Raw genomic sequence first — 24,608 nt, 5'->3', positions numbered from 1 at the left:
ACTCTGACTAGAAATGCTTTGCATGTTCTCAGTTAGCGTTTCTGCCAGGAAGATTATTGGTGGTACACCCGCTCTTGGCTCCATTTCCTCTCTAAATAAACATTGGCTTCTCTCTAAATAGCTTCCCCATTAACATAACGTCGGTTTAAGAGGGTCATAAAGTAGAGTTTGCATCAACTGTTATGATGTTTTTGACACTGAAGTTGCTTTAAGGTGGTGAAAGTCGGCTTTGATCGGCTTTAGCGGTTAGCTTTAGCCTCCAGGTACAACTAATCTGAGTTCATACCAAAAGCTATCTGCTGCAGGTGGGGCATTACCAACTTATGGCCTTTTAACAGAACTTCGCTTGAAAAATTCATATAGCTTTAGCTTATCCCTGTTTAATATATGCTATTAACACATCTATTTAATTTTGGAATAGGTTTTGTTTTCTGACCATATAGGTTTTCTTAAGTCCTGTCATTTTTTTTACACCTTGGGTATAAAAAAAACCTATTCCTGCTCTCACACAGGAAAAAGGAAACACTGTCACAGTGAGAAACAAGAAAAAAGTGTGTACTTTCAAGTCTTTCATTAAAACTTCTGAAGCATCCGAGTTAATCCTTGCTGTACATAGAACAAAAACTCAGCATTCAACAATTAAAAAAAAGAGCCAAATAAGAGAGTAGGGAAGAGAGACACAGAAAGAAAGAAAGATGAGGAGGGTGGATGGGTTTGTGAGGGAGGTGGGGGGGCCTGACTACTGGCCTGATCGCTACATATTCATATTCCTATGCAGGCGTTATCACTTAAAAGGCTTTCTAATTACAACAACAAGACAAAAACTCCTTGGATTCCTTCCAGACCCGCTAAATGATAAAATAAGCTTGCACTCTCTCTCCTTCTTAATCTCTGCAAAGCACCTTGGAGCCTCATCTTCCAAATACAGGCGAATGAATGTGAAAATGCCATTTGGAGATGCAGGTGTGACATTTGATAAGAAACTTCTGGATTAAATATGTTCTGCTAATGAGGAACCCAGCTACCCCATCAGGGCAAAACTATTGGTCGGGATTGTGCGTGCGCGCTGATAACGTTCAGCACGCAGGGAAAAAAAAACAACAACAAAAAAACATCCCAAATTCATTATTAATAAACAGCCGTAGTCTCTATCACACGGAAAGTCTGGATCCTTCAGTGGAGAGACGGGGATGTTGCGTCTCATTAGGAGACGCGGAGGGGGAAAAAAATAAGGGGTGGAGGTATTAACTGTTTTCATATTTTGCTATTTGGGACATTTTTTTTTTGTAAGGGGTGTGGGGGTGGAAGACACAATTTCAAAGGGTATGTTAATGTTGCATTGAATGTTGGAACAAAAGAGTTGAAAGTTTCAGGGGATCTGGCAGCGAGTGTAATACTCTGGCTATAGCTAATACGCTAAAAAAAAAAAAAGAAATGGGGGGGATAGCAGCAGGCTAAGCCATTGGTGCAGCAGAGTGGGAAGTCCCTGGCCCCGGCTTGACATTTAGAACGATTTGGAGAAGATTAAAGCCGCATTACTGCTGTAGTCCGTAATGTGGGCCTGTAATGAGGTGCGAGTGCATTACCGGCTAACTTCGCCAGGACGGTATCTGCTCTCTTCCTTTTAAAGGCTGAGGGAGAGGATAGAGTTGCCTGTACGAGGCCAATGGTGGAGTTTTGGAAGTCGTAGAGAAGGGGAAGGGACTCCAGAGGAAACGCCAGCTAACGGCGGGTTTGCTACAGCTGAAGACTTGTCAGTCTAAACCAGCTTAGTTCAGCCAGCCAGTAAAGTGTCTCAGACTGACAGGCGGCACTTTGTTATCCGGACCAGTAACTGGAGGTCCATGTCATGGCAGGCTGGAAAAAAATTGTGTATTCAAATAGAAATTAGAAAAAGGAATTGCAGTAATTCTGGCAGCTGTGCTGTGACTGTAATTATTTTTGGCCTTCATTTTGTTTTTTCTTCTTTTACACACAGCGGAAGAGCTAAATCTGAAGCTGGAACTGCTGAGCAAACAAGCAAACAAACAAAAAAAAATGCAAGTGCTATCTGCAAAAGTAAAAACAGAGGTAATTTCACGTTTAGCGCGTGCAAATGAAGGTCGCAGGTGTCGTCCGTCTGCTTAAAAACGCTCTTTATGATGTTAATTAGCTGTTAGCGTCATTTTCCTGCCATCAAACCGTGAGAAGTTCAGAGACCCCCGCTGTTAGTGGGGAGTCGGTGCCAAGAGCTCCACAAACAGGACGGGGCCGGCGCCGATAACGAACAGGTGATGGGGCCCGATGCCTATGGCGGCGGGGATGTTGCCGAGACAATTGAATTGGGTCGGGAGAAATGAATCTTCCGGACAGCGTATCTCATGTTAAAACAACACACATTGCATGCAATTTGCTCATGCGGGAGGGTGATAAAGTGTGCTTATTTAAAAGATAAACAAAAGGGGGGGGGAACCAGTGCAGTAAATTGTGCATGTGTGTTTATTCCCGATGAGTAACGCCAGAGGTTTATAGTCCCAGACACAGCAGCCATACTTTATGGCAGCTCTGTGGAGGTGATAGGAGTATTTATGGTACTGGAATTTATGCTGTACTGTATTCAGACTGTACTCTGTATTTAAATGTACTTGAGAAGATTTGGCGTTTGGTCTCGTTGTTTGAGTAAATGCCTTTAGAATGGTGCTGCCCTTTTTTTTTTTTTCTTTCTTTTACAAGAGGTCAGATTTATTTTTCCGGCGGAATCCGGACTCCCAAGGTTAAATTCAAACATTCCAAGTTTTACTCGAGCTGTTCTCAAATAGAGAGTTGGGTGTTGGGGGGATTCACCTCCTCTCTACCCCCCCCCCCCCCCATCCCCCCATTCACTGCCACAGCTAATCTTAACCCCCCTCGCAATAACATTTCCACTCGGCTTCCTCCGACTCCAGACATATTTGCTCTCCCTCGCTGCTTGTGTCCTGTTAAGATTTAAACAGCAAACACAAAAACGCAGGAAGATAACCTACGAAAAAAGAAAAAAAGAAGAGTGTTGTGGGAGAAGAAGAGGGGGGAAAAAAAGCTTTGGAGAGACTTGACTCCGAATATTATTTTAAAGACGGGGATCTGAGAGCTCGCAGCGCGGCAGTGGAAGGTGCGATTATCTGCCGTGATCCCCCCCCCCCTCTCTCTCTCTCTCTCTCTCTCCGATGCACCAGAGTCATTCATCTGCCGATCCTCCTCTCCCTCCACCCCACCACCCCCAACCCCTTATGCAAAGGCAGACCCCCCTAATCATGTCGACACCGCGTGTCAGCGCCGTGGATGAGCGGGGCCTAGAGACGGGGACGGCTCTGTAAACACGAGCAGGCAGCGCGTAGGAGGGGAGGGGGGGCTTTCCGTTCCCACCACACACTCGCTTGGAATGAGCAAAAAAAGAGGAAGATTTAGGGATTTTCGCGGGTTCCCAACTTTGTAGCATCAGCTCAGCGTGTTTTTCGGAGCTTTCTGGGTGCTGCCGATGGGATGTTGTTCTTAGCTTATGAAGTGCCGCCTGCTTGTTATAAGCTATCTCTCTCTCTCTCTCTGTCTTTTTCTTTTTTTTCCTTTTTTGTCAATAGAATTAGAATTTTTGGTAGCCGAATCCGTTCTAGGGTTTAACTCTTCGGTATCTGCTGACCTTTGCTGCTGGCCTCTCATATTCAGATAACAAGCAGAATCTTTATGAGGAGCTCTTATTATGCTGCTGGCGCCATTTTTCATTTGACCTCTAGATTTGTGGAACTTTTTTTTTTTTTTTTTTTTTTTTTTTACACCTTTGTCGGTTATGAACTATCCTGACAGAGCAGTAAATCTAGTGTGGGCCAACCCTTCTATAAACAAGCTAATACAATTGGCTGTATCAATTGGGACGTATATTAAAAACAGTGAGCTGTGCTCCCTCTCTCTCTCTCTCCCTGTCAGGATTCTATTATGGAGCGTGCTCCCGCCCCTTGTTTTGATACAGCGGTAATTTAAAGAGCGATCTTAATTGACTTATTTTTTTTCCGCATGTCTGTCGGAGAGCTTGCGCACGCACTCCCAATAAGAGTCTTGTTTCTTTATTGGGCCACACACAATGTACTGAGTTCAATTTTACCATTCATAATGAATGCAGCCTCGCCATTCAAATGCAGCCATAAGCACACAGCAGATAAGAATTTAATTAAATGTAGATTAAAACCAAACAGGAAAACACACTGGCTGATAATTTTTTATCACGTCCCCTGGTCATATTTTTTTTTTCCCTCTGCCCCCACCACCTTCTCTCTCCCCCCCAACCCCCCATCCCTCCGTTCATACTTTCGACTTGTTCTTCCTTGGGCTATATCTTTTCAGCTTGCCAAAAGTGGCGAAACATCTCACCGTGGCGCCGTGAGATTGTGGCAAAATGCAAAAAAAAAAAGAAAACGAGGGGCGGTCACACGATTAATCAGAATCCTTGTGTCTGGGGGAAGATGGAGGCTGGCGGAGGATTGAAATGGGGGGGTGGGCGGGGGCAAAGAAGGAATTAGTTGCTTCATCCCAAATTTGCATCATATTTCCAAAAGGACGATCCCAGCACTGTAGGCAAGGGGAAACATATCTTGCTCTCTGCAGGAACAATTAAATGTTTTTCCACAATGGGGAATAAATGTCACCTTCAGTATCAAAATGTCCATACTTGCTAAACATGTTGTTGCACCGAGTGCCTCGAAAGCATGCCTGAGCAGGGAAAAGGGGGGGCGAGGGGAGGTTTTTTTTTTTTTTTTTTTTTTAAAGTGGACCACAGCCTCGGCTAACGCGCTGTGACACACATTCAGGAGCTGTTCACCTCGGGCTGTAATAGTGTGTCGAACTCCACTGGGGATACAGCGAGCAACTCCAAGGCTTGTCAGGGATTTCCTCCACCGCTGAAACCTTACACCCGGGCGCTCGCTTACTCGTAATTTCAGAAGACTTTCACACTTTCACATAGGAGTTTCCACCATGTTGTACAGTTTAATTATTATGAAAACTGACAGGCTTCGTGTTAACTGTTGTTTTTTTTTTTATCTTTTTTTTCTTCTTGCTCTCTCTATATCGATGAACGTTAATTTCTCACCACCTGGCGTATTCACACTAATTCATTTGGATTTTTTTTTTTAAAACACTTAACACAAAACTTAAAACAGTTACCTAAATGGCTTTTATAATTAATTCTAAAACAATGAGAAAAAAACCAAAACTTTCTAATTGGAGTGTAGGTGTGGGCGATACTGACATAAAGTTTTATCGTGATATTTTGTGGAACTATTGTGATAACAATAAAAGTGATTAGAACTATTTATAATGACGTTTCTTAGTGACTGTATGACTGTGACGGCACAACACAGTGAGAATAGACCCACAAACACAAACACTGCTCTTGAAAAACATTTTTAATACGCTGCAGGACACCAGTCATATAAAGAAGTATGATTTATATCTCTAAACTGCTCACAGTAACTGCTTTTAATCACATTTTCAAATTTTTTATTGATACTTTCATTGAGTAAAGTTTTGATGGATTTTAACTTTATCGACTGCAACATATTGTGACAACAATAAATTAAAATACTTAACAAATTTATCACAAACGATACAATAAATATCCCTCTCTCAGGAGTGGACGATATGGACTTAAAGATTTTCATGATATTTAGCGGCACTATTGTGGTAGCGGTCATAAGAACTATTTATTATGACTTGTATAGGTAACTTGTTTTATAGGCTGTGACTGCATGACACAGCAATAATAGCCACACAGACACAGATACTACTTATGGAAAACATTTTTAATACACTTCTATAGGACATCAGTATTTTAATTCACTAAGCCACACACAATAACTGCTTTCAATCATATTTTCAAATTTGGGAAAATAGTAAAACTAACAATCCCGACAATACAGACAGTTTTACTAGGGATTTTTAAGTGTCATTAATTGGAATTTATCAAGACAGCAATAAATCAGAATTCTTAAATTCTAAAATGACATTCATAAAAATGACATGAAATTTATCGTGATAAGTGATAAGATAAATTCCCAGCCCTGTTGAGGGTTGGACCATTGTCCTTTTGTGTGTGCATGTGCAGGATTGTAAAACCTGATTTCAGACGACGTTGTTGAAGACTTCCTGCTGGTGCGTCAGCAGCGAGGGTTAGACATCCCTGTAGCCGTTGCCCGCCCTGGCTGCCCGGCACCCGCTCTCCCCGCCGCCGCTTCTCAGTTCCACTCTATTACCCTCACGCAGGCCGATTGGCCTTTTCTGTGGGGAAAAGAGCAATTTCCTGTCGCAGTCTGTTTGATCAAGTGCTAAACCCTTGTGATCAATAGAGAGACAGATGTCGGCTCCAGATGGCCGGGTGGCGATACCTGGGGCAGCGTGGGGGGCTTGCCAGGACGACAGAATGGCAATGAGCGAGGGCAGCGGCTGCGCTCCCCGATGCACCAGCCGCCGAGGCACGATGTGACAAACGCAATTAGGCCTTTTAGCCGCAGATTATTTATTTCCCCTCGCAAAGCCACTGAAAATTTAATTAGCACGTACTTTAAGCAATATGTAGAGTTACAGGGGTGCAGAGACAGAGGGCACGCCGAGGTGGGGTACCACCGACTGCAGTGTGTGTGCTGTGAATACCGAATCAGCATCCACGCAAACAAGTTGGGAGGAAGAAACCCACATGTTACGGTGGAAATTGGGTGAGCATTCAGAACTTGAACAAACGATTTCAGCAAATCGATAAACGCCGCATTCCAAAATGGACGACAGGTGCATCTTTCTGGCTCTCCGTCGTTCTGGAGAGGAGAGGAAATAACTGCCAGCACCAGAAGGCCAAAATAGACTTTTTCCAAAGAAGAGGAGGAGAGAGCCTTCCATGTTTTAAAAGGCAAGCATTTGCATTAGGGCTGGCATTCACTATCCACCCCCCACCCCAAATCTCTTCCTCAAATACACACACACACACGCGCACCCCCCCTCATACACCCACACACACGCAGACCGGCCAGCCAGCCCATGTGGCGTAGGGCCGGAGCCATGTTGGAGGAACCACTGAGGCGAGCGGCGGTGGAGCGCCACTCTCCCAGGAAAAAGAAAAAAAGCTTGCCGCCATTGGCTCCGCGCCGTTCACCTGCCCCCACCGAGGCATGATGGGAAGAGGGTGGGGAGGGGGACACGGGCCACGAGGCCACAGCTGGAGAAGAGTCAGGGGTGCAGGGGGGCTGAGAGGGAGGGAGAGTTAGCTAGGCCGTCCTGTCACGAGGGGTCTTCTGGTCCCATTAGCAGGGCTTGGTCAGGACGGACCCCCACCCCCCCACACACACCCCGACCAGCCTGCCGCCGCAGCGGGGGCCGCAGTAAACACATGTCGACTGGCCACAACCAGGACACAGGCAAGCACTTACCCGCAGAGAGGGAGAGCTAATAGAGATCTCAGTGGGACAAACCTGTCCAAATAAAGAATAAAAGCCGAGCGGAGAGCAGCCAGTCAGGGCTGCGCTTTAATAGTCTACGCCGCTTTGCTGCGGGATGAGGAGAAGCCGACGTCTAACGAGGGACAGCGGTTTGGTACACTGTAGGAATGTCGCCATTGTCTGTTTTGAACGCTGACAGCACTGCCTAAACTTACTAGAATATGCTGAAAACCATTTTATTTCTCTTAGGGTGGGGGGTAAAATGGACGTTTTTATAGAACTGAAAACATCTTATTAAAAGAGATATGGAACGAATACATTTCTAATTGAAATACTCTGATTTTGAAGCATCCCAGAGCAGAAATAGCTGCTAATTCACATTTGTTTCCCCATCCCCCCCCCCCACCTCTTATAAAATGATTACAACAGCATTACCAGGCAAACATCCCTCAGCCGGAGAAACGTCTTTCCGTTTCAAAGCAAAAACATTTCATTTTATCCTTCTGTGAAATAAAAAAACGCTTACTCAGTCACATCTCTGCGCCGTTTGGGTCAAAACTGTTTGTTCTAATGTCCTCAAACGACTCCTAATTGAGAGGCTGGGTGACATTGTTCTGTGCAACCACTCTGAATGTATACAGTAGAGAGAGAGAGAGAGAGAGAGAGAGAGAGAGAGAGAGAGAGAGAGAGAGCAGTGTGCCAGGCTCCCCTGGGACGACTCTTTAATTTGTCCATTCTGACCCACGTGCCATTCGCTCAAGGCCACCATCTCTGGGTAACAGATTGCATCTGCAAAAATAAAACCAAAAACACTTGATAGTAAAATTTGTCTGGATACTTTAGTATGAAATGAGAGATATTTGGGATGATGGGAGAAGTCGCTTAATGCAAGATGAATGATGTCTGTTGCCCTGAAATACAGTAAAGTCTGCCATATTTGTGACATTCTGTCTCAAAAAAGTGGGGGTAGAAAAAACATAATTAAACATTTGAGCTCTTATCGGAGGGGGGGGGGGACGGTTTATTTTTAAAATGACAACATTTTCCTTTTTGATCAAAATCTGTTTCTCGCAAGACTAAAAGAATCATAAGCATGCTCCGGAAGATGTATATGCAGACAGGCGTCTGTGCTGGCCTGCTATGTCTGAGGCATCTCTGCATCATCGCAGCAGGTCAGCCACCGGCCTGCAGCTAGAGCATGAGAAGAGTGCCTCCTACTGGCAGAGAGGACACAATAACACAATCTGTAAGAGCTGTATTGATAAGAGTCAGCTAAATCTAGTTTACTGTGCCATCACTAATAATAATATTATTAATAATAATACTACTTGGCTTATTTGACCTTATATGTGATGCTTGCAGTGGGTTCTAACTGTGAACTGGCAGAGCTGTGAGTCATCCTAATGTGTTCATCTCTGCTGATCCAGAAACAATCCAAATATTTACTGGTGTCCATGAGCAGGATTTGTTCAGTGTTCGTCCGGTCCGCTGTCAGGTGCAGATACAGACATTATCCGCCTCGTTCGGCGACTTGATTTATTTATATATTTTTTTTGCCACATTTGGGAAGCCATGGTTGTGTCACGGTTGTGAATTCCTCCTGCGATGCAGCTTTGTTTAAGAACAGGGAGGCGACCGTTTCTGGCGCGCAGCTACTTGATATTCGGAGGTGAGAGCGGCTTGTTCCCATTTGACCAGGAGGAGCCGGAGCTGATTTGAAGACAAGAGGAGTAGAGGTCTTTAATTACAACCCTTCTCTGTGGCTTCAGGCACCACTGGCCTCACTTCACAATTAAGACCAGCAGTTAGTGCAGAGCCAATAGACGGAGATGAGAAATGTAAGTAGCGGTGGAGAGACAAAAAAGAAAAGAAGAGGAAAAAAAGAAAGAAGGGTCCGCATTAATAATCAACTTCACAAAGGAGATTTGAGTTCCACTCTGAATCTGGAATCACATATTAAAAACTTTCTAAAGTAGAAAATAAAAGCCCAGAAGCACTTTTGTGTGAGAAAACCCAACACATCTTTCGCTCAAGCGGTGCTGGTAAAATTGATGTAGCAGTGTGGTTTAGAGGTTGATTTTAATTGCTGGGTACAAATTCTGAATGTTTGACAGCTCAGGTAAATTAGGTACGTTATAACCAAGTACAGTTAGTTCAATAATGTGTTTTATTTGACCTTGATTTAACCAGGAAACATCAGGAAACCAGAGATTGAAAATCTATTCTCCAAGATTGCTCTAGCCAAAACAGTATTGCCAACGTGGGTCTTAAAGACAATTATCTGGGTTGCCTGGTCTGTGTACCTGTCTTCAAAATAAACAAAAAATAAAAATTGGCCAGACACCAACGAACAAATAGGTAGTGAAAAATGTATACGTTTGGTTGTGGCAATAAGCCCAACTCACAAGGTAAAAAGGACATGCAAAATATTGAGATTTTTTGCTGATTACAGCTCTGTAATCAGTTTAGGATAATCGACTCCCAGTCCGGTTTATACATTGTGATTTTATTTCAATTGAAGGGTGCTTCTATTGCTACAAAAAGATAGCTTTGAAAATACCCCGAGTTGTGTTTCACAAATCCAGAGCTGTGTTTTAAAGCTTCTCTGTTGAGTGTAGAATAATCAGGCTCAGGTTTGATAAGTCTCCATATTTTAGGTATTTTGATCTTTAGTCTGTTATCTGTTTAGCTTAGCGCTGCCTTGAAACTCCTACAGATGCTAACTTTAGCATTGTTAGCAGCTCTCAGTCAGTCACTGTTTTCTCACAGTACTGATAAAGCATTTTTATCTTGTCTGTAAGTAAAGATAGTTGCCAAACAAACAACCTAAAAGCTCTAAATGCTTAAGTACTCTTGTGTAAGTATTCTTGATCCAACTGGTGGGTTTTGTAACTTTGTCACACAAAACAACAAAACAGCTTCCTTTCTTTTTATCTTTTATTTTTGGCTTTTTTAGACAGGAAATGGGCAGAGAGGGAACGAGTGAAGATATGCAGCAAAGGTCTCAAGTTTGGGAATCGAACCGTCCCAAGACTGCAGACTCTGTATGTACGGGGAGCGCCGACGTCCTGACACACAGTTTGCTTTCTTACTTCAAAGTAAGAGTCTCCAACATAGAAACTGGGTGTCAGACTTCAAGAACTCATCTTCATATCCAAGCTGTTTTAGCCCAAGCTGTTATTGCTTGGGCTAAAACGCGTAAAACAAGCTAAGCATTAGCATTAGCTCTCTTGCGAAGCTAGCAAACGCTCTCAACCACAATCCTTATGACAATTCGTAGCCTTTACAAAGCTCATGTAGTCATTCGTAATACAACCCATATAAACATAACAGCCTCTCTGGTCCCCACTGAACACCAAACTAACGTATTTAGTTTTACTCCAAATGTTTATGTGGAATTTGTTAGAATTACACTAGTTCACTAAATGCCTGATTAATTAATTATTTTATTTTTATTTTTTTAGAGTTTTGATGACTAATATTTAATACCCTCCAGAATTCATTCTTTTATAGAGCATGATGCAATGAGATAATGCCAACGGGACCATTTTTAGTGCTCCCAGAAGCCCCATTCAACCCTTCCTATAATATGTGGCTGCAGTGCAGGGAGACTGTACTCCAGAGCCATAATGGCCTCAGCCACAGTAATGTGTTTGGACAGATGGGAGAGGCAAGTGCTGATGTGCTTAACTACGCATTTTACAGCTAAACTATTAAAGAGTTGTGCTGTTTACACACCAACATTTGAATACCTGTCTTCAGGCCAGTTTAATTATCCGGGCCCTTCTGTTATTTCTGCTGCTTTGTTGTCTCTCAGCTTTTTTTTTTTTTTTTCCTTGCACGAGGCATGAGAGATTTGTTTGCAGCTTCATTAAGATATGGTGTTGGTAGCGGGTTTGCAGGAAGCAAAAGTAAATAAATAAATAAATAAATTTTAAAAAATGTGCCGAAGTATCTCGTACTCCATTCTCCCTGCCTTCTCCATGCAAACACAGATACTGTACACATCCATTTTCTTATAAAGTCATTTAATGTGAGAAAATAAATAAATAAATAGAAGAAAAAAAAAGAATGCCCTGTGATGCACACTCTTTGAAATCTCTCGGGGCTTTAGGCGAAGGGGAGGAGACACACGCGGCCCCTGGTCCCTCCGATTCATCCTGAGACGTTTGATTAGCTCACGAGTGCTTATGCTGGGGGCCAAGGGGGAGAGAAGGGTTTGCATTATAATTTTGCTTCATGAATTCCTTCATATGTTCATCTTAAGCCGCATGTTCAAATAAACCATTAATCAAAGAGGAAGAGAGGGACGAGGGCATTTAGCCAGCGGAGCCAGCAGTCTCGGGGCCTCGGCGAGCCGGTGGATGTGGTGTGTTGAGAGGCGGTCGGAAGCGACGCTTTTTAATTATCTGGACTACATACAGGATGCCGTTTTTGATTGTTTTAATGAGGCAGCTGGCCTATTGTCTCCCCCTTAATTCCTCCATTGTTTTTAGAATATGTCATAGTTCTTTATTCTTTTATCAGGTGCTCTGCAGGAGGATTTAGACAATAGCCGTCTTTCCAACTGCATTGGCCACTGCACAAAGGCAGCTCACACTGCAGACAGTTAGCAGGCAAAACAAGAGCACTTTCCTTCAGCCTTTTCCCCAGTTCCTCAACTTAATGCGTTTGGTCGTTTGCTCTAACTCTTGACCCCCCCCGCCTCCCCCAGACCTCTGGCGGCTCACCTGGATTTCTCAGATTTGAATCACCTGTAACGAAAAGGCAAACAGCCGTGACAAATCTTCCTAAAAGAGCTCCTTTCGCGGGAACGTTTGTTTTTATTTGTCCGTTGCACGGTCGACGCCTCCGCTCAGGCGGATTTCAGCGCTCTGCTTTTTGACGCAACGCCTTGCAAAAGTATTCATGTTTCATCAAAGTTTCATGTTGAACCACGAGCTGCTTTGTGTTGCAGCGGCGCTTCTACGCGACAAACCACAGCGAGGTAGAATTTAAAATGATTAGACAATGAAAGTCGGACGTTTGTGATAACGTTTAAATAAAAGTTCAGCGCAACAAATTGCCTTATGAAGTTAATTGGTTTCCGTTGCACATGTGTTGCAAAACTTTGTCAATATTCGGCTGATCTCAGAAAAAAAAACCCACAATATCATCTTCCATCTACTACTTCCTGTCGTCGTCTTCTTTGTGGTTTGTGCGAGTGGCAACATCTGGTTGTTGTTTTTGTGACTTGTGTGATGTGGAAAAAGTGGTTCCATTGCAGTTTTGCCAAATAAATTAAAAGAAAAAATATATATACTGCTGATCCTAGAGCAAAATCTAGGATCACTACATGGAACATGGAAAACTAGTTTTTGGTGGGTTTTGTTCTTACTTTGATATTGCTGTGTTTCCATTAAGCAAATTTATTTTTAAAATGTTCAATTGCACAATTATACGGTCAATGGGAACGCAGCTACTCAGTGTGCTAACTTTAATCTCAGTATAAAGCCAGTCATTCGGTGAAGGTCTCCGAGGATTTTTAGAGAACATTAGTGAACAAACGGCGTCGAGAAGATTAATGAACACACCTGATGAAAGATTCAGACTGGAACGATTCTATAAAATCAAGAAAATCACAAACATCCTTGAGCAGTCTATTCATAAGAGGATGCTCTTTTATCTTACTCAAAAGCACCTTTTGTAGCTTGTTTTAGGTCAATAATTCTTGAATATTCATTAAAAAAATGCTAGCTCCAATGTCAATTTTTTTCCCCATCTTACTTGAAACTTACTTGTACGTTTGTCTTGTCTTATTTCAAATGTTCCAACATATTTGAACTAGCAACTAGAAAAGAAAAATGTGGTACAATTTTGTGCTTCTGCAGTGTGCCTTCATTCAGAAGCCCTTATCAGATTTGCTGGAATACTGACTGCTACAGGAGATTCTTTCCTGTCCACAGCCATCAGCATTTTACAACAACTTTGGAAAAAAAAAAACTGTAATATGAGTTTCAACATCTTATTTCCCTCTGAGATTAATGAAGTGTTGAACTGAATTGATTTGACAGGTCAGGGAGAAAAGGTTGAAAGCAGGGTAGGAACATTTTTTTAAAAGAAAGTCAAAATAAATCCCATTTTCAATTCAAACAAAAATCACCCAGAAAGCACTAGTGTACGGTTGGTGGCAGCATCATGCTGTGTGGATGCTGCTCTTCAGCAGACGGTGCATCTGGTGAGAGTTGATGGCAAATATGATTCTAAATATCAGATAACTCTGGAAGAAAACCCATGAAGAACTCTAAACCTTCCAGATTTTTATTTTTTTTAAAGAGTTAAAAAATGTCCGTTTTCCACTTTACAATTATACTAGTTTGCTTTGGTCTGGGACATAAAACTCCATAATTATGTCGAAATTATGTAATAAAATTAGCAGCTGTTTCATTTGTAAAGAATGAAGCAGATCTCAGATTTCAGGTTCAGTCTCCTCTTATGTTTTGCGTCTCACCTGTGAGGATGCGGCTGCGGCGCCATCTTTATCCTGCGGACAGGCTCCATAGAAAAATCCTGCTAACCTGAGCGATTGTTTCCCCAGTTCCAGTTCAAACGGTTTTCCTGCCGCCGGAAGCGAGTCACTGCAACGAGCTCAGCGCTGCCTCGGTGAAACTGGGACACTCGGTCCTGAAACTCTCTTCCAGCCTGTTCACACACACACACACACACACACACACACACACTCACACGCGCGCACACAGCAGATGGATGTGCAGCAATCTTGGCCGGAGGGAAAGCATTCGGAGTCCGAGTTTTGTTAAAACGCAGTCCAACTTTTTCATCAGACGTCACGTGAGGACGCCATCTCTGCTTCTGGATTGATCCAAACAAGCCCGACTGGTATCTGAGAGTCAGGATCTCGTTCTTGATTCTCTTTGTAAACTAAGAGCATTTGAGAAACTCTGAACTTTTTTTTTTATGGCTGCTGCAGCGATATACTCCTCATTGTCAGCGGCAGTTTTGTATCTACCTTGACGGTGACTCGGGCAGACAGTGGAGAGGAGTTTTGTTATTTTAATTAGGAGATAAAAATTCAAAGGGTCTCTCCAGGCGGTGTGTGGTATGACAGAACCAAGGAACGACGAAGCAGAGAGGGCCTGAGAGTGCGCGTGTCGTCGCAGCAGATTGGCCGACAGATATAGGCGTCGCTCTTTAATGTGGTGCTGGCACGCGCGCGCGCCGTAGCAGGGAAGAAGCGCGCACGCAGACAGACAGCGCGTTTTTCATAGCGTGTCGCCGCTCTGACGTGTTTGTGCCGCTCTCATTTTCAGGGAGTCACAAGCAGGAAGTCCCGGGAATGTTTTAATCAGGATAACAGACGTTAAATCTGATGCTTTGCGTTTTAATTAATAAAAAGGAAGTATTTACCTCAGAGGGTTAACACTGGTTCACACATGATCTATCTGTAGTTGGGTTTTGCGTATCCAGGGAAACAGAAATGTGGATTTCTTTCCACCCGTTCAAAGGCGCCCCCGGAAAATTCCATAGGGGTGGCCAGACTGGGCCGGTAATAATTTTAAGAAAAAAATTAAAAGAAGTAATTTTGTTTCAAATGTAATTAGGAAATGCTAATCATAAGCTGGTTGTGCTTTGTTGAAGGATAATTCATCTTTGCAATAAGTACATACTGCTTTGGTTTTATCCAAAAGTCCATCATTGTGTTTTTTTAAGTGAACATGACCCAGTCTCATCTTTTCTCTCCTATATGTGAATCTGCATTGTTGACCGCAGTACAAGACTGTGTAACGAGCTGCTTTGAGCTAACTAATAGAAAGGCTTTTAGGTCAAAATAGGTAATTCAGTTAATTAGTGTTAAGCATATTTAACACGTTAACATTTTTAGATTAATCCACATGCATTAGCAGGTTAATGTAGACTGTCCCAATGTTTTATATTAAAGCTGCAGCATGCAACTTTTACAAAAATGTTTTTTTTTCCATATCTATTAAAACTGTCCCCATGTTGTGACAGTATCATATGAGACGAATAATCTGTGGGAAAAAATCAAGCTCCTCTGCTTCCTCCCAGTGCTACTATTGTGTTCTGCAAAAATGCATTGTTCCTGGTCAAAAACAACCAATCAGAGCCAGGAGGACGGTCTTAGTGCTGTCAATCAACCTCGTGTATGTGGTTCTTAATGTCCTAATTATGGAGACAGGAAAATTGTCATCGGTGGCTATGCTAGCTATGCATTGGTTGCTATGTTAGCCTGCCCTGGATTAGCATTCATGGCAGGCTGTCTTGTGGTGAACCAGCTATAGCTTATCAGAAAGCTGGGGATTGGGGGTGAGCAGGAGAGTGATTGACAGCACTAAGACCCTCCTCCTGGCTCTGATTGGCTATTTCTGACTGAATGGTTCATTTCTGCACTTTGTACTAGGAGCACTGGGAGAAGGCAGGGGAGCTAGATTTTTTTTTCCACAGATTATCTGTTTTATACCGTCACCACTTAATGATAATGTTAACAAATATATAAAAACGTTGTTTTAAAAATAAAACTTACGTACTAATGCTATTTTATTTTACTTTTTTTGTTATGAATTATGCCCGTCCATGACCTGAATATAATTCTTTTGTAGGGCCAGTGGGGTGGCCAACATTTTTCACAATGGGCCGTTAGCCCCAGCTGCCCCCCCTTTTGGGGTCGCCACTGCTGGTTCACCTTCATCCACTCCGCAGTGCTGTTTTAAACCTGGTGACTCACTGATGTTGTGCAGACATGAGTTATCAGCGCTGCAGACGGGTGGGGGCGCCTCTACAGCCTCCGCCCCCTTCACACCTCTCCTCAGGACTCTCTTTATTCCACACCAGCCAGACCTCACGCCACGTCCCCTCTCAGCCTGACGCTCCGTCGGTATGTTTGCACATCTTTGAAAGCCAACAGCGCGCTCTAATTAATTGTCCATCCTCCCTCAGAAACAATGTCCTAATTCTGCCATTTAGCGGGAGCGTATCATAGTTTGTTGTTATCTCCGCAGCCAGATTTCTGTAAATAGTCATATTAAAAACTTTAATCTCTTCAATGGGAAAATGAAGTGCAGCTGAAAAGCCTGTCATGTGCTGAGATAAATTTTTATCAGAGCTAAAACCTTCATTCTCTCCTTTTGCCCCCTCAAAGCTCTCGCACACACACACACACACGCACACACACCCTCCTCTGTCTCTGACTTAATGAATATGTTCAGAAGATTTCAGAGGAATGCTTAATCCCAAAACACAACAATCTAATAATGTGGAGGACCTGTCTCAGTGCTGCAGCTGACAACAACTCTGGACATCAGTGTTTCCCCAGCTGAGGTCGACGTTGCTCTGAATATGGGCGGCACACTGTAAAAATACTAAATCCTACCAAGGATTTAGTTTCTAGAGCAAATATCTCATTGCACTTGAAATAAGACAAAAACTAACATACAAGTACATTTTCAGCAAGATATAGGAGCTTGTGTTAAGTCAATAATTGCTTAATACTTATTTTAAAAAAAAAGGACTAGTTCCACTGGCACATTTCTTCACTAGTATATTTTTTCCCATGTGATGAGTGAAAAAAATCTGTCAGTGGAGCTAGTACTTTTTATCAATATTCATAAATTATTGACTTAAACAAGCTCCTGTATCTTCCTGAAAAGTACATTTTAAGTTGGTTTTAATTCCAGGCGTACTAACATATTTGTACTAAAAAGTAGACCAAAATACTTGGTAAGATTTTGTGTTTTTGCAGTTCAGTAGTATGGAAACTGCTACAATTTGGTTTTTTTGTGTGTTGAAAATCCTTTGTTTTCATTGGTTTCTTCTAAAGCCATGCCTATTATGGCACATGGTGGTGGCAGCATCATGCTTAGAGAAAGCTCTGCTTTAGCAGGAGTAGGAACCTGGTCGGTTGATGGGGAAAAGAATGAAGCTAAATCTTGAGAAAACCTGTTAGAGGCTGCAAAAGACTGCAGTCTGTGGTGGAGGTTTGTTTATACAGGAACAATTCTGTTCATTCAGTGTAATGCAGAACAAAAAGAAAACTTGTAAATAAAGTAAATTCATCACAATTGCAGTCAGTCCATGTTTACTGTAGCAAACATCAGAAAAATACAATTATTGGTGTGCTGACTATTATTTATAAGGAAGAATAGTTGAAGTTAATAGTTAAAATCCCGGTAGAGTTCAATAAACTCCATGTTTCCTGGGATGCCTCAGAAACAACCACTGGGGATGCAGACGGTGTCCAATAGTTGCTATGGTAACTTGCTGACCATGAGATACCATTTTTTGACTTTTTTTTTTACCTTCCTGTTCACCATGAATAGTTGTACAGTACATGAGTTCTTATCCAGGATAGAGGTAGTGGAGAAAAGAAATGTGTGACGCCATTTTTATTCCAAAGTGAAACAGAAAATCATGACTTACTAATAAGAAGGAAATTAAAACTCTAATCAACCTGACTTTTCAGGAATACCAGTAACTGTCTCATCTGCTGTTGCATTCAATCTTATTTTTTAACCATAAAAATGCCATTTAATGTATTTTTTCTACCGTCCCATTGTGTGACATCCTGCACAAAGGAGCGTTACCATGGATTCTTCCTTCCAACAGCTGTTAGACTCTAGAACCGTCACCGACAAACTTTAGACACTAAGCCGCCTGTCTGTGTTTCCTCCAGGCGGTCAGCTGTGGTGCACCACCACCAAGAACATGATGGAGGGCGAGGAGCTGGTGGCGTTCGCCGTGGACTTCGACTCGCGCCTGCAGGCCGTCAACCACATGTCTCTGAGCGAGGGCATGTACCCGGCCCGGCTGCTGGACAGCATCCAGCTCCTGCCGCAGCAGGCCGCCATGGCCTCCATCCTGCCCACCGCCATTGTCAACAGTAAGCGCCCGTAACGCTTTTCCACTCCCTCCACCTTCTCCTCTCCTCTCTGCACCCGCCCGGTCACCTGCCTTTAACGAGCGGCGGCGTCTCCGGCGGGTCGTAGATTAACCCGGGCGAGTCTCTGCGTCACAGATAAGAACCGTCGACCTTGGAAGTTTTTTTTTTTGTTTTTTTTGGGAGGGGGGTCACATAAACACGCGCTGAGGCCCCCGAAGCGAACGTGTTAATTGCGGAACGCTCGCCTCATGCAAATAGTGTGTTTGTTTACTCAGCAGAGGGCTATCTGGGTTCAGCTCGACAGGGAGGCTGCTGGAAGCAGATGGTCCAGTGTTCTTGTTTGCCCTTGAGAAAGGGCTAGCGACCTCGTGCTAGCGGCGCAGCGATAGGCTGCAGCCCAGGATTTGGTGGGAAAAGCCTTTTAATGCAGGCTTTGAGAGTCACCACTGGAGAAGAGGAGTGTTTATGTTCAAGCTTTTTTATTTTTTATCTTCGCACTCAAACTTGTTTGCGTCCTCATATCATGTCCCCCGGTTTGTCCCTCCTCTGTTCAGAAGACATTTTCCCCTGCAAGGCGTGTGGAATCTGGTTCCGGAGCGAGAGGAACCTACAGGCTCATCTGATGTACTACTGCAGCGGGCGACAGCGGGAGACGGAGACGGTGGTGGAGGACGGTGATGGCGGACCCCACCAGACCCCCAGCGTCTGCCCCTTCCCTCAGTGCAACAAGAGCTTCTCTGGAGCCAGGGCCCTGGAGATCCATCTCAGCACCTCGCACAGCGGTGAGCGGCAACGGCACAGCTCCAAAGAGATACGGATCTGGGGAAAAGTACTAGCTCCCCGTTTTAATTTGTTCAGTTTTTGCTTGTTTTGTCACAAAACTCAACAAACTGAGTGAATAGTGGCAGTTTTAGATGCTGATTTCATTTATCAAAGGAAAGAGCTGCCCAAACCGATGAATTAGCCAAGATCAATCCCATTTTTTGGAAAGCTGAATAAAATTTTGCTCACACCTGGAAATGGCCAAACTTTGAAAATCCAAAATTTACAGAAGAGTAACCAGTTTGACAGCATGAAGCAGGCAACAAAATGTGAAAAAATGTGGGAGCGTCAAAACACAAAATCTTACCAAGTATTTTCAGTCAAGTTATTGCACTTGAACTAAGAAAAGAAAAGTAACTATTCAGCAAGATATTGGAGCTTGTTTAAGTCAATAATTCATTAGTGTTGATGAAAAAGTTATAGTTATAAACGAAACAGTCTGCCAGTGTCATGATAACATTTCCTGGATGATAAATTTTCCCAGAAGTTACTGCGATAAATGATAATATTCTTGTTCTGAGACCATTTTCAAGTACCGTAATAGTAATGCCATAATAACCCAAGAATACATTCTCAGAAATCAATAAACTTCAAATTCTAATAAACATTTAACACTGGAACTGGAAGACATTTTAAATGTCCAAAACAAATAAAACACCAGAAACAACAAATAAAATGAATCATGAAGTTTCTGTAAATACAATTGTCCTTCATAAGAAAAGGCTGGTTGAGACCAAAGCACCAGATCGAAGACTTTTGTTATCTAGTTTTTGCAAGAGAAAAACAATGAATCATGCAAATGGAAATTAATGAGCTCATTTTAATTTAGCAAGCGATCAACTGATTTACTGCTGATTATAACAGGCCAAAGTCGAACAAGACATTTTAACTTATAATATGGAAAAAATGTCCTGTTCCACTGGCAGATGATTTCACTTATAACTTGTACTTTAATGTACATCAATATCATCAATATTAATGAATTAGTTAGTTTTTTGTTATTTCCAGTGTACTAAGATATTTGCTCTACAAACTAGACCAAAAATACCTGCTGAGATTTTGTGTTTTTGCAGTGCAGAAGGCGTCTCGTTGGCCTGGGCGTCAAACTAGTTCAACATTTCAGTCAACAGTCAAACATGGTGGTGGCAGTGTGATGGTCTGGACAGGGCCGGACTTACAAGGCAGTGGGTCCCCGGGCTGGAGACGCTTTTGGTGTCCTTTTGACGAAGGAAAGATTTTACTAATGCAAATGACTGTATATTAGTTCATACATCAGCAGGTATGAATTCATGTGTGATAGGTTCAATGGCTCCCATAGCCAATATCTCCATGCTGCTCCCAAAAAATCAACTACAACTTTATAATTTTTAAATACTTGAATATTGTTTCTGTTCAGAAAAATCTCATAGTAAATACAACTCACCTAATTTGGGCCTATGAGTTTTAAATAGTATAGATTTGCAAAAGCACATATTCATTGAAAAAAAAAAGAATAAGAAAGGAAAACATTCAGGCATGCCCCAAAAATTGAGGCCCTGGGCTACTGCCCCTGGAAGCCCTTTATAAAGTCTGGCCCCGGGGCCCGAGCTGCTGTGATGCTTCAGGCAAATAACGAAGCAGAAATGGATTTATAAGGAGCAACTTCACACTGGGATAGGTTGGTTCAACTTTTATCTCTTCAAAAATAATTTGAAAACTTTTTTTTATTATTATTAAAACTTGAGGATTTTTGAGAGATAAAAGAGAAAAAACAAGATATACATTTTGATTATGTATTTTAAATTTGAAATGAAAATGCTTTAGAAAATTGGACAGTTCTTAACATGAGTATGGAAAAAGTGTCACTTCTTTTAAGGAATATACATATCCGGCTGTCTCTAAGCACAGCTGACAGTTTATTGTGTTAAGAAAAAAAAAATCAAGTGAATGGGAATAAGCTTGGCATAAGGCGCGAGCGTTTGATGGCGTCTGCAGTTAACTCTAAAGGAGAAGTGGGAGACGAGATTCTGAGCAATTCTCCTCTTTTATCTCCCTCACAGGTGTCAAAATGGAAGAGAGCCTCCCTCCTGGCACCAGCTTGAAATGCACAATCTGTAACTACACGGCAGATTCTCTTATTACATTCCAGCATCACATCATGTCTCACCTGTCACAGGCGGCCTTCAGATGCAATCACTGCCATATCAGCTTCCAGAGCCACAGGGAACTCTTACAGCATCAGGACTTACACGGGCACGGCGGCAAACTTCACAGGGAAGGCGACGGCACCGAGCATTCCCCCAGGGGTCCGGAGGACAGCCTACAGCAGCAGCAGCAGCAGCAGCAGGGCCGTGCAGAGCTGGCCAACAAGAAGGACGCTCTGATGGGAAGTCCCAAAGGGGCCCTCAGCAAGGAGACGGCCACAGACGGAGAGGCTGACAAGGCTGAGAAGAAGCCCATGCTGTCTGCTCAGAAGGGAGAGGCCCACCCGGGCAGCAAAGCCAGTTTTTCTTACACCAGGATCAAGTCAGAGCCCTCCAGCCCCCGACTGGCCTCCTCCCCCGTGCAACATAACATGCCTACGTTTCCCATGGGCCCCTTCTTGTCTCAGTTTGCCTTCTCCCAAGACATTTCCGTCGTCCCGCAGGCTTCGGAGATTCTGGCGAAGATGTCAGAGCTGGTCCATCGGAGACTGCGCCACGGCGGGAACAGCTACCCGCCTGTCATCTACAGTCCCCTGATGCCCAAGGGGGCCACCTGCTTCGAATGCAACATCACCTTCAGCAACCTGGACAACTACCTTGTCCACAAAAAGCACTACTGCAACAGCCGCTGGCAGCACATGACCAAGTCGCCGGACTTCTCGGCGCTCTCCGAGAAGGTTCCAGAAGCGGTGAGCCCCAACAGCGGTCACAGTTCTGTGAGCCTGCTGGCCGGCTGCCACCCGACGGAGGCAGACAGCAACCTCATGCAGTCCGCGTGTATGAACTCCAACGTGTTGGACATGATCAACGCCGGGGGCAAAGCCCCCGACAAGGATCTAGCGGGGCAGGTGAAAAAGGTGTCGACTCCGACTGGGGCAGAGGAGCGGCTCAACGGGAAGCAACTGGAAGGGAAGAGCCTGAGCACGGGGTTGGTGGAAAGTGACAATGACCCCAACAAGACCACCTGTGAAGCCTGCAACATCACCTTCAGCCGTCACGAGACGTACATGGTCCACAAGCAGTACTACTGTGCCACCCGCCACGACCCCCCCATGAAACGGATGTCCGCTAACAAGGTGCCCTCCATGCAGAGGACCATGAGAACCCGCAAGCGCAGGAAGATGTACGAGATGTGTCTCCCGGATCAGGACCCCCAGAGGATCTCTTTGGGGCAGCCGGGTTTCCTCGGCGTTCCTCCGATGAACCCTTGCACGTCTCAGGAGGCAGTGGAGAGTCTGGCCGACCGCTTTCACCCGCGCTGCGACATCTTCCCCAGCATGGTACCCAAACACCTGGAGGCCTCTCTGACTGTCACTAAGCCCATTCTGCCTCCCAAATGCAACGCTGCGGAGCAGCAGGAGCTGGACGCACCCATTGATCTCAGCAAAAAGTGTTCACCGGTCCCCGACAAGACATGTAGCTCTCCCAAAAGACTCTTGGACTATCACGAATGTGCAGTGTGCAAGATAAGTTTCAACAAAGTGGAGAACTACCTGGCACACAAACAGAACTTTTGCCCTGCGACAGCTGCTGCCACGGCTGCTGCTGCTGCCGTGGCTCAACAGCAGCAGCAGCAGCAGCACAATGAGAGCAGCGCCTTGGAGTCTGCTCTGTTCCCAGATGTGAAGAGCGAAGGGAATAACAGCCCAGATGACGGGTACGATAAGAGCCCTGGCAAATGCGAGAAGAACGGGAATGGGAAGGTGGTGGTGCAGAATGGAGGCATGTTCCCCCCTCACCTGGCGCCTGTGCCGGGACTTAAGCCTTTCACTGAGCCTCAGCTCATCCCATCAAAAGACGAGAACAAGAATATGTTTCTGCCCCACTGCCTTTATCCAGGAGCAATAAAGAAGGTGAAAGGTCCCGAGCAAATATCGCCGTATTTTGGGATAAAGCCGACAGATTACGTGGCAGGGGGGCCGGTGATGCAGGGAGAGGCGACCGAACAGGAACAGAGCGTCAACGGAGGAGGAGAGACGGTCACAACCAGAGAGCAGGCTCCACAACCTACAGCAAACGGCTGCCCCCACCCCGGCAAGGAACCCCTTCCTCTCCTGCCCAAAAACCGGGGTATGGTCATCGTCAACGGGGGGCACAAGCCGGAGGAGCGGTCCGGCACGGCGCCACAGCAGCAGCAGGAGAACCAGCCGCAGTCAGACAGCCAGCCTTCCAATCCCTCGCCCACGTGGGGCGTGGAAAACCAGGCCGACTCCAACGAGAACATGTCCCCGTCCTCCAAGTCCCCCGGCGAGGAGGCGGCGGCGCCGGTGGCCAACAAAGGCGTGAACGGCTCCGGGAGCGGCAAATACTGCCGCCTGTGTGACATCCAGTTCAACAACCTATCAAACTTTATTACCCATAAGAAGTTTTACTGTTCATCACATGCTGCAGAGCATGTAAAATAAGTTGGAAAGAGACCCAAGACTTGTTCTTCCGTCCCCCTCCGCTCCCCAACCTCCCTACCTTTAAACCAGACTTTTCCTCCTTTGTTTTTGGTACACTGTTGTGTCTGGAATAGTGCATCACGCAGTGCTAAAACGCTGCTTGTGGACAATCAAGAGAAGCTTCTTCTTTCATTGTTTCAAGACTTAAAAATGCAAAACCCATTGGTTTAAAAAAAAGAAAAAAAGAAAACGAGAATCGAGAATAATATTGGTGCCACGTTCACATTAATTTATTTTACAATCAGTATTATTAGGAGTAGTGATCTTAATTTAAATTCAAAATGAAATTTATATCAGAGTTGTTTGTAATGTTATTGTATAGTCATTCTTGTGTAGCACACATATTGTTTACACTGTAATGTAGGCTCAAAACGAAACAATAAACAAAAACGAGATGCATTTTAGACTCAAAAATAGCTACTGAGGCACTTGTGTATTCTTATTTGCTGTACCAGTTTCCGTATGCTCAAAATGTCTCCTGCAGATTACTGCTAGTGACTTACAAACCCACCGTTTGGAGGCAAGTGCCAGGCTCAACGCTGCATCTCACATTTTGGCATACATACATGGCTTTGCATACATATGTGGCTGTTTGTCCTTGTCTCTTTCGTTCAACTCGGATGTGGATGTTTTCATGAGGATGACGACATTCTTGTATAGTACTCGTATTTCTGTTCGATGATACACTTTGGTCTCCCTTTTTGAAATTTTGCTCTCAATGCAATACTTTGTAAATGAGGGAATGTTACTGAAAGCAGTATTATGACATGGGGACTGTGCATATAATTATTTGTTACCCCATTTAAAAAAAAAAAAAAACAAGACAAAAAAACTAAAA

General features: G+C 43.9%; 1 protein-coding gene across 5 annotated transcripts in view; it reads left to right on the top strand.

The window, feature by feature from the left end:
* Positions 1-24,602, top strand: part of zfpm2a (zinc finger protein, FOG family member 2a) — a 168,443-nt gene extending 143,841 nt beyond the window's left edge. For 3 of the 5 annotated variants that reach the window (XM_028017834.1, XM_028017832.1, XM_028017831.1), the window contains exons 6-8: positions 18,115-18,321; positions 18,876-19,103; positions 21,183-24,602. In XM_028017834.1, coding sequence (XP_027873635.1) covers positions 18,115-18,321; positions 18,876-19,103; positions 21,183-23,731 — 2,984 coding nt within the window. In that variant the 3' untranslated portion in view covers positions 23,732-24,602. Of the gene's footprint in view, positions 1-16,024; positions 16,321-18,114; positions 18,322-18,875; positions 19,104-21,182 lie in introns of those variants that run through there. The other 2 variants (XM_028017835.1, XM_028017833.1) reach the window with 2 other exon arrangements.
* The last annotated feature ends 6 nt before the right edge of the window (positions 24,603-24,608 follow it).

This window comes from Xiphophorus couchianus, chromosome 5 (genome assembly GCF_001444195.1).
Source record: "Xiphophorus couchianus chromosome 5, X_couchianus-1.0, whole genome shotgun sequence".
Classification (NCBI taxonomy): Eukaryota; Metazoa; Chordata; class Actinopteri; order Cyprinodontiformes; family Poeciliidae; genus Xiphophorus; species Xiphophorus couchianus.
Note: the sequence above shows the minus strand (reverse complement) of the source record. Positions and strands in the feature narration are given on the sequence as shown.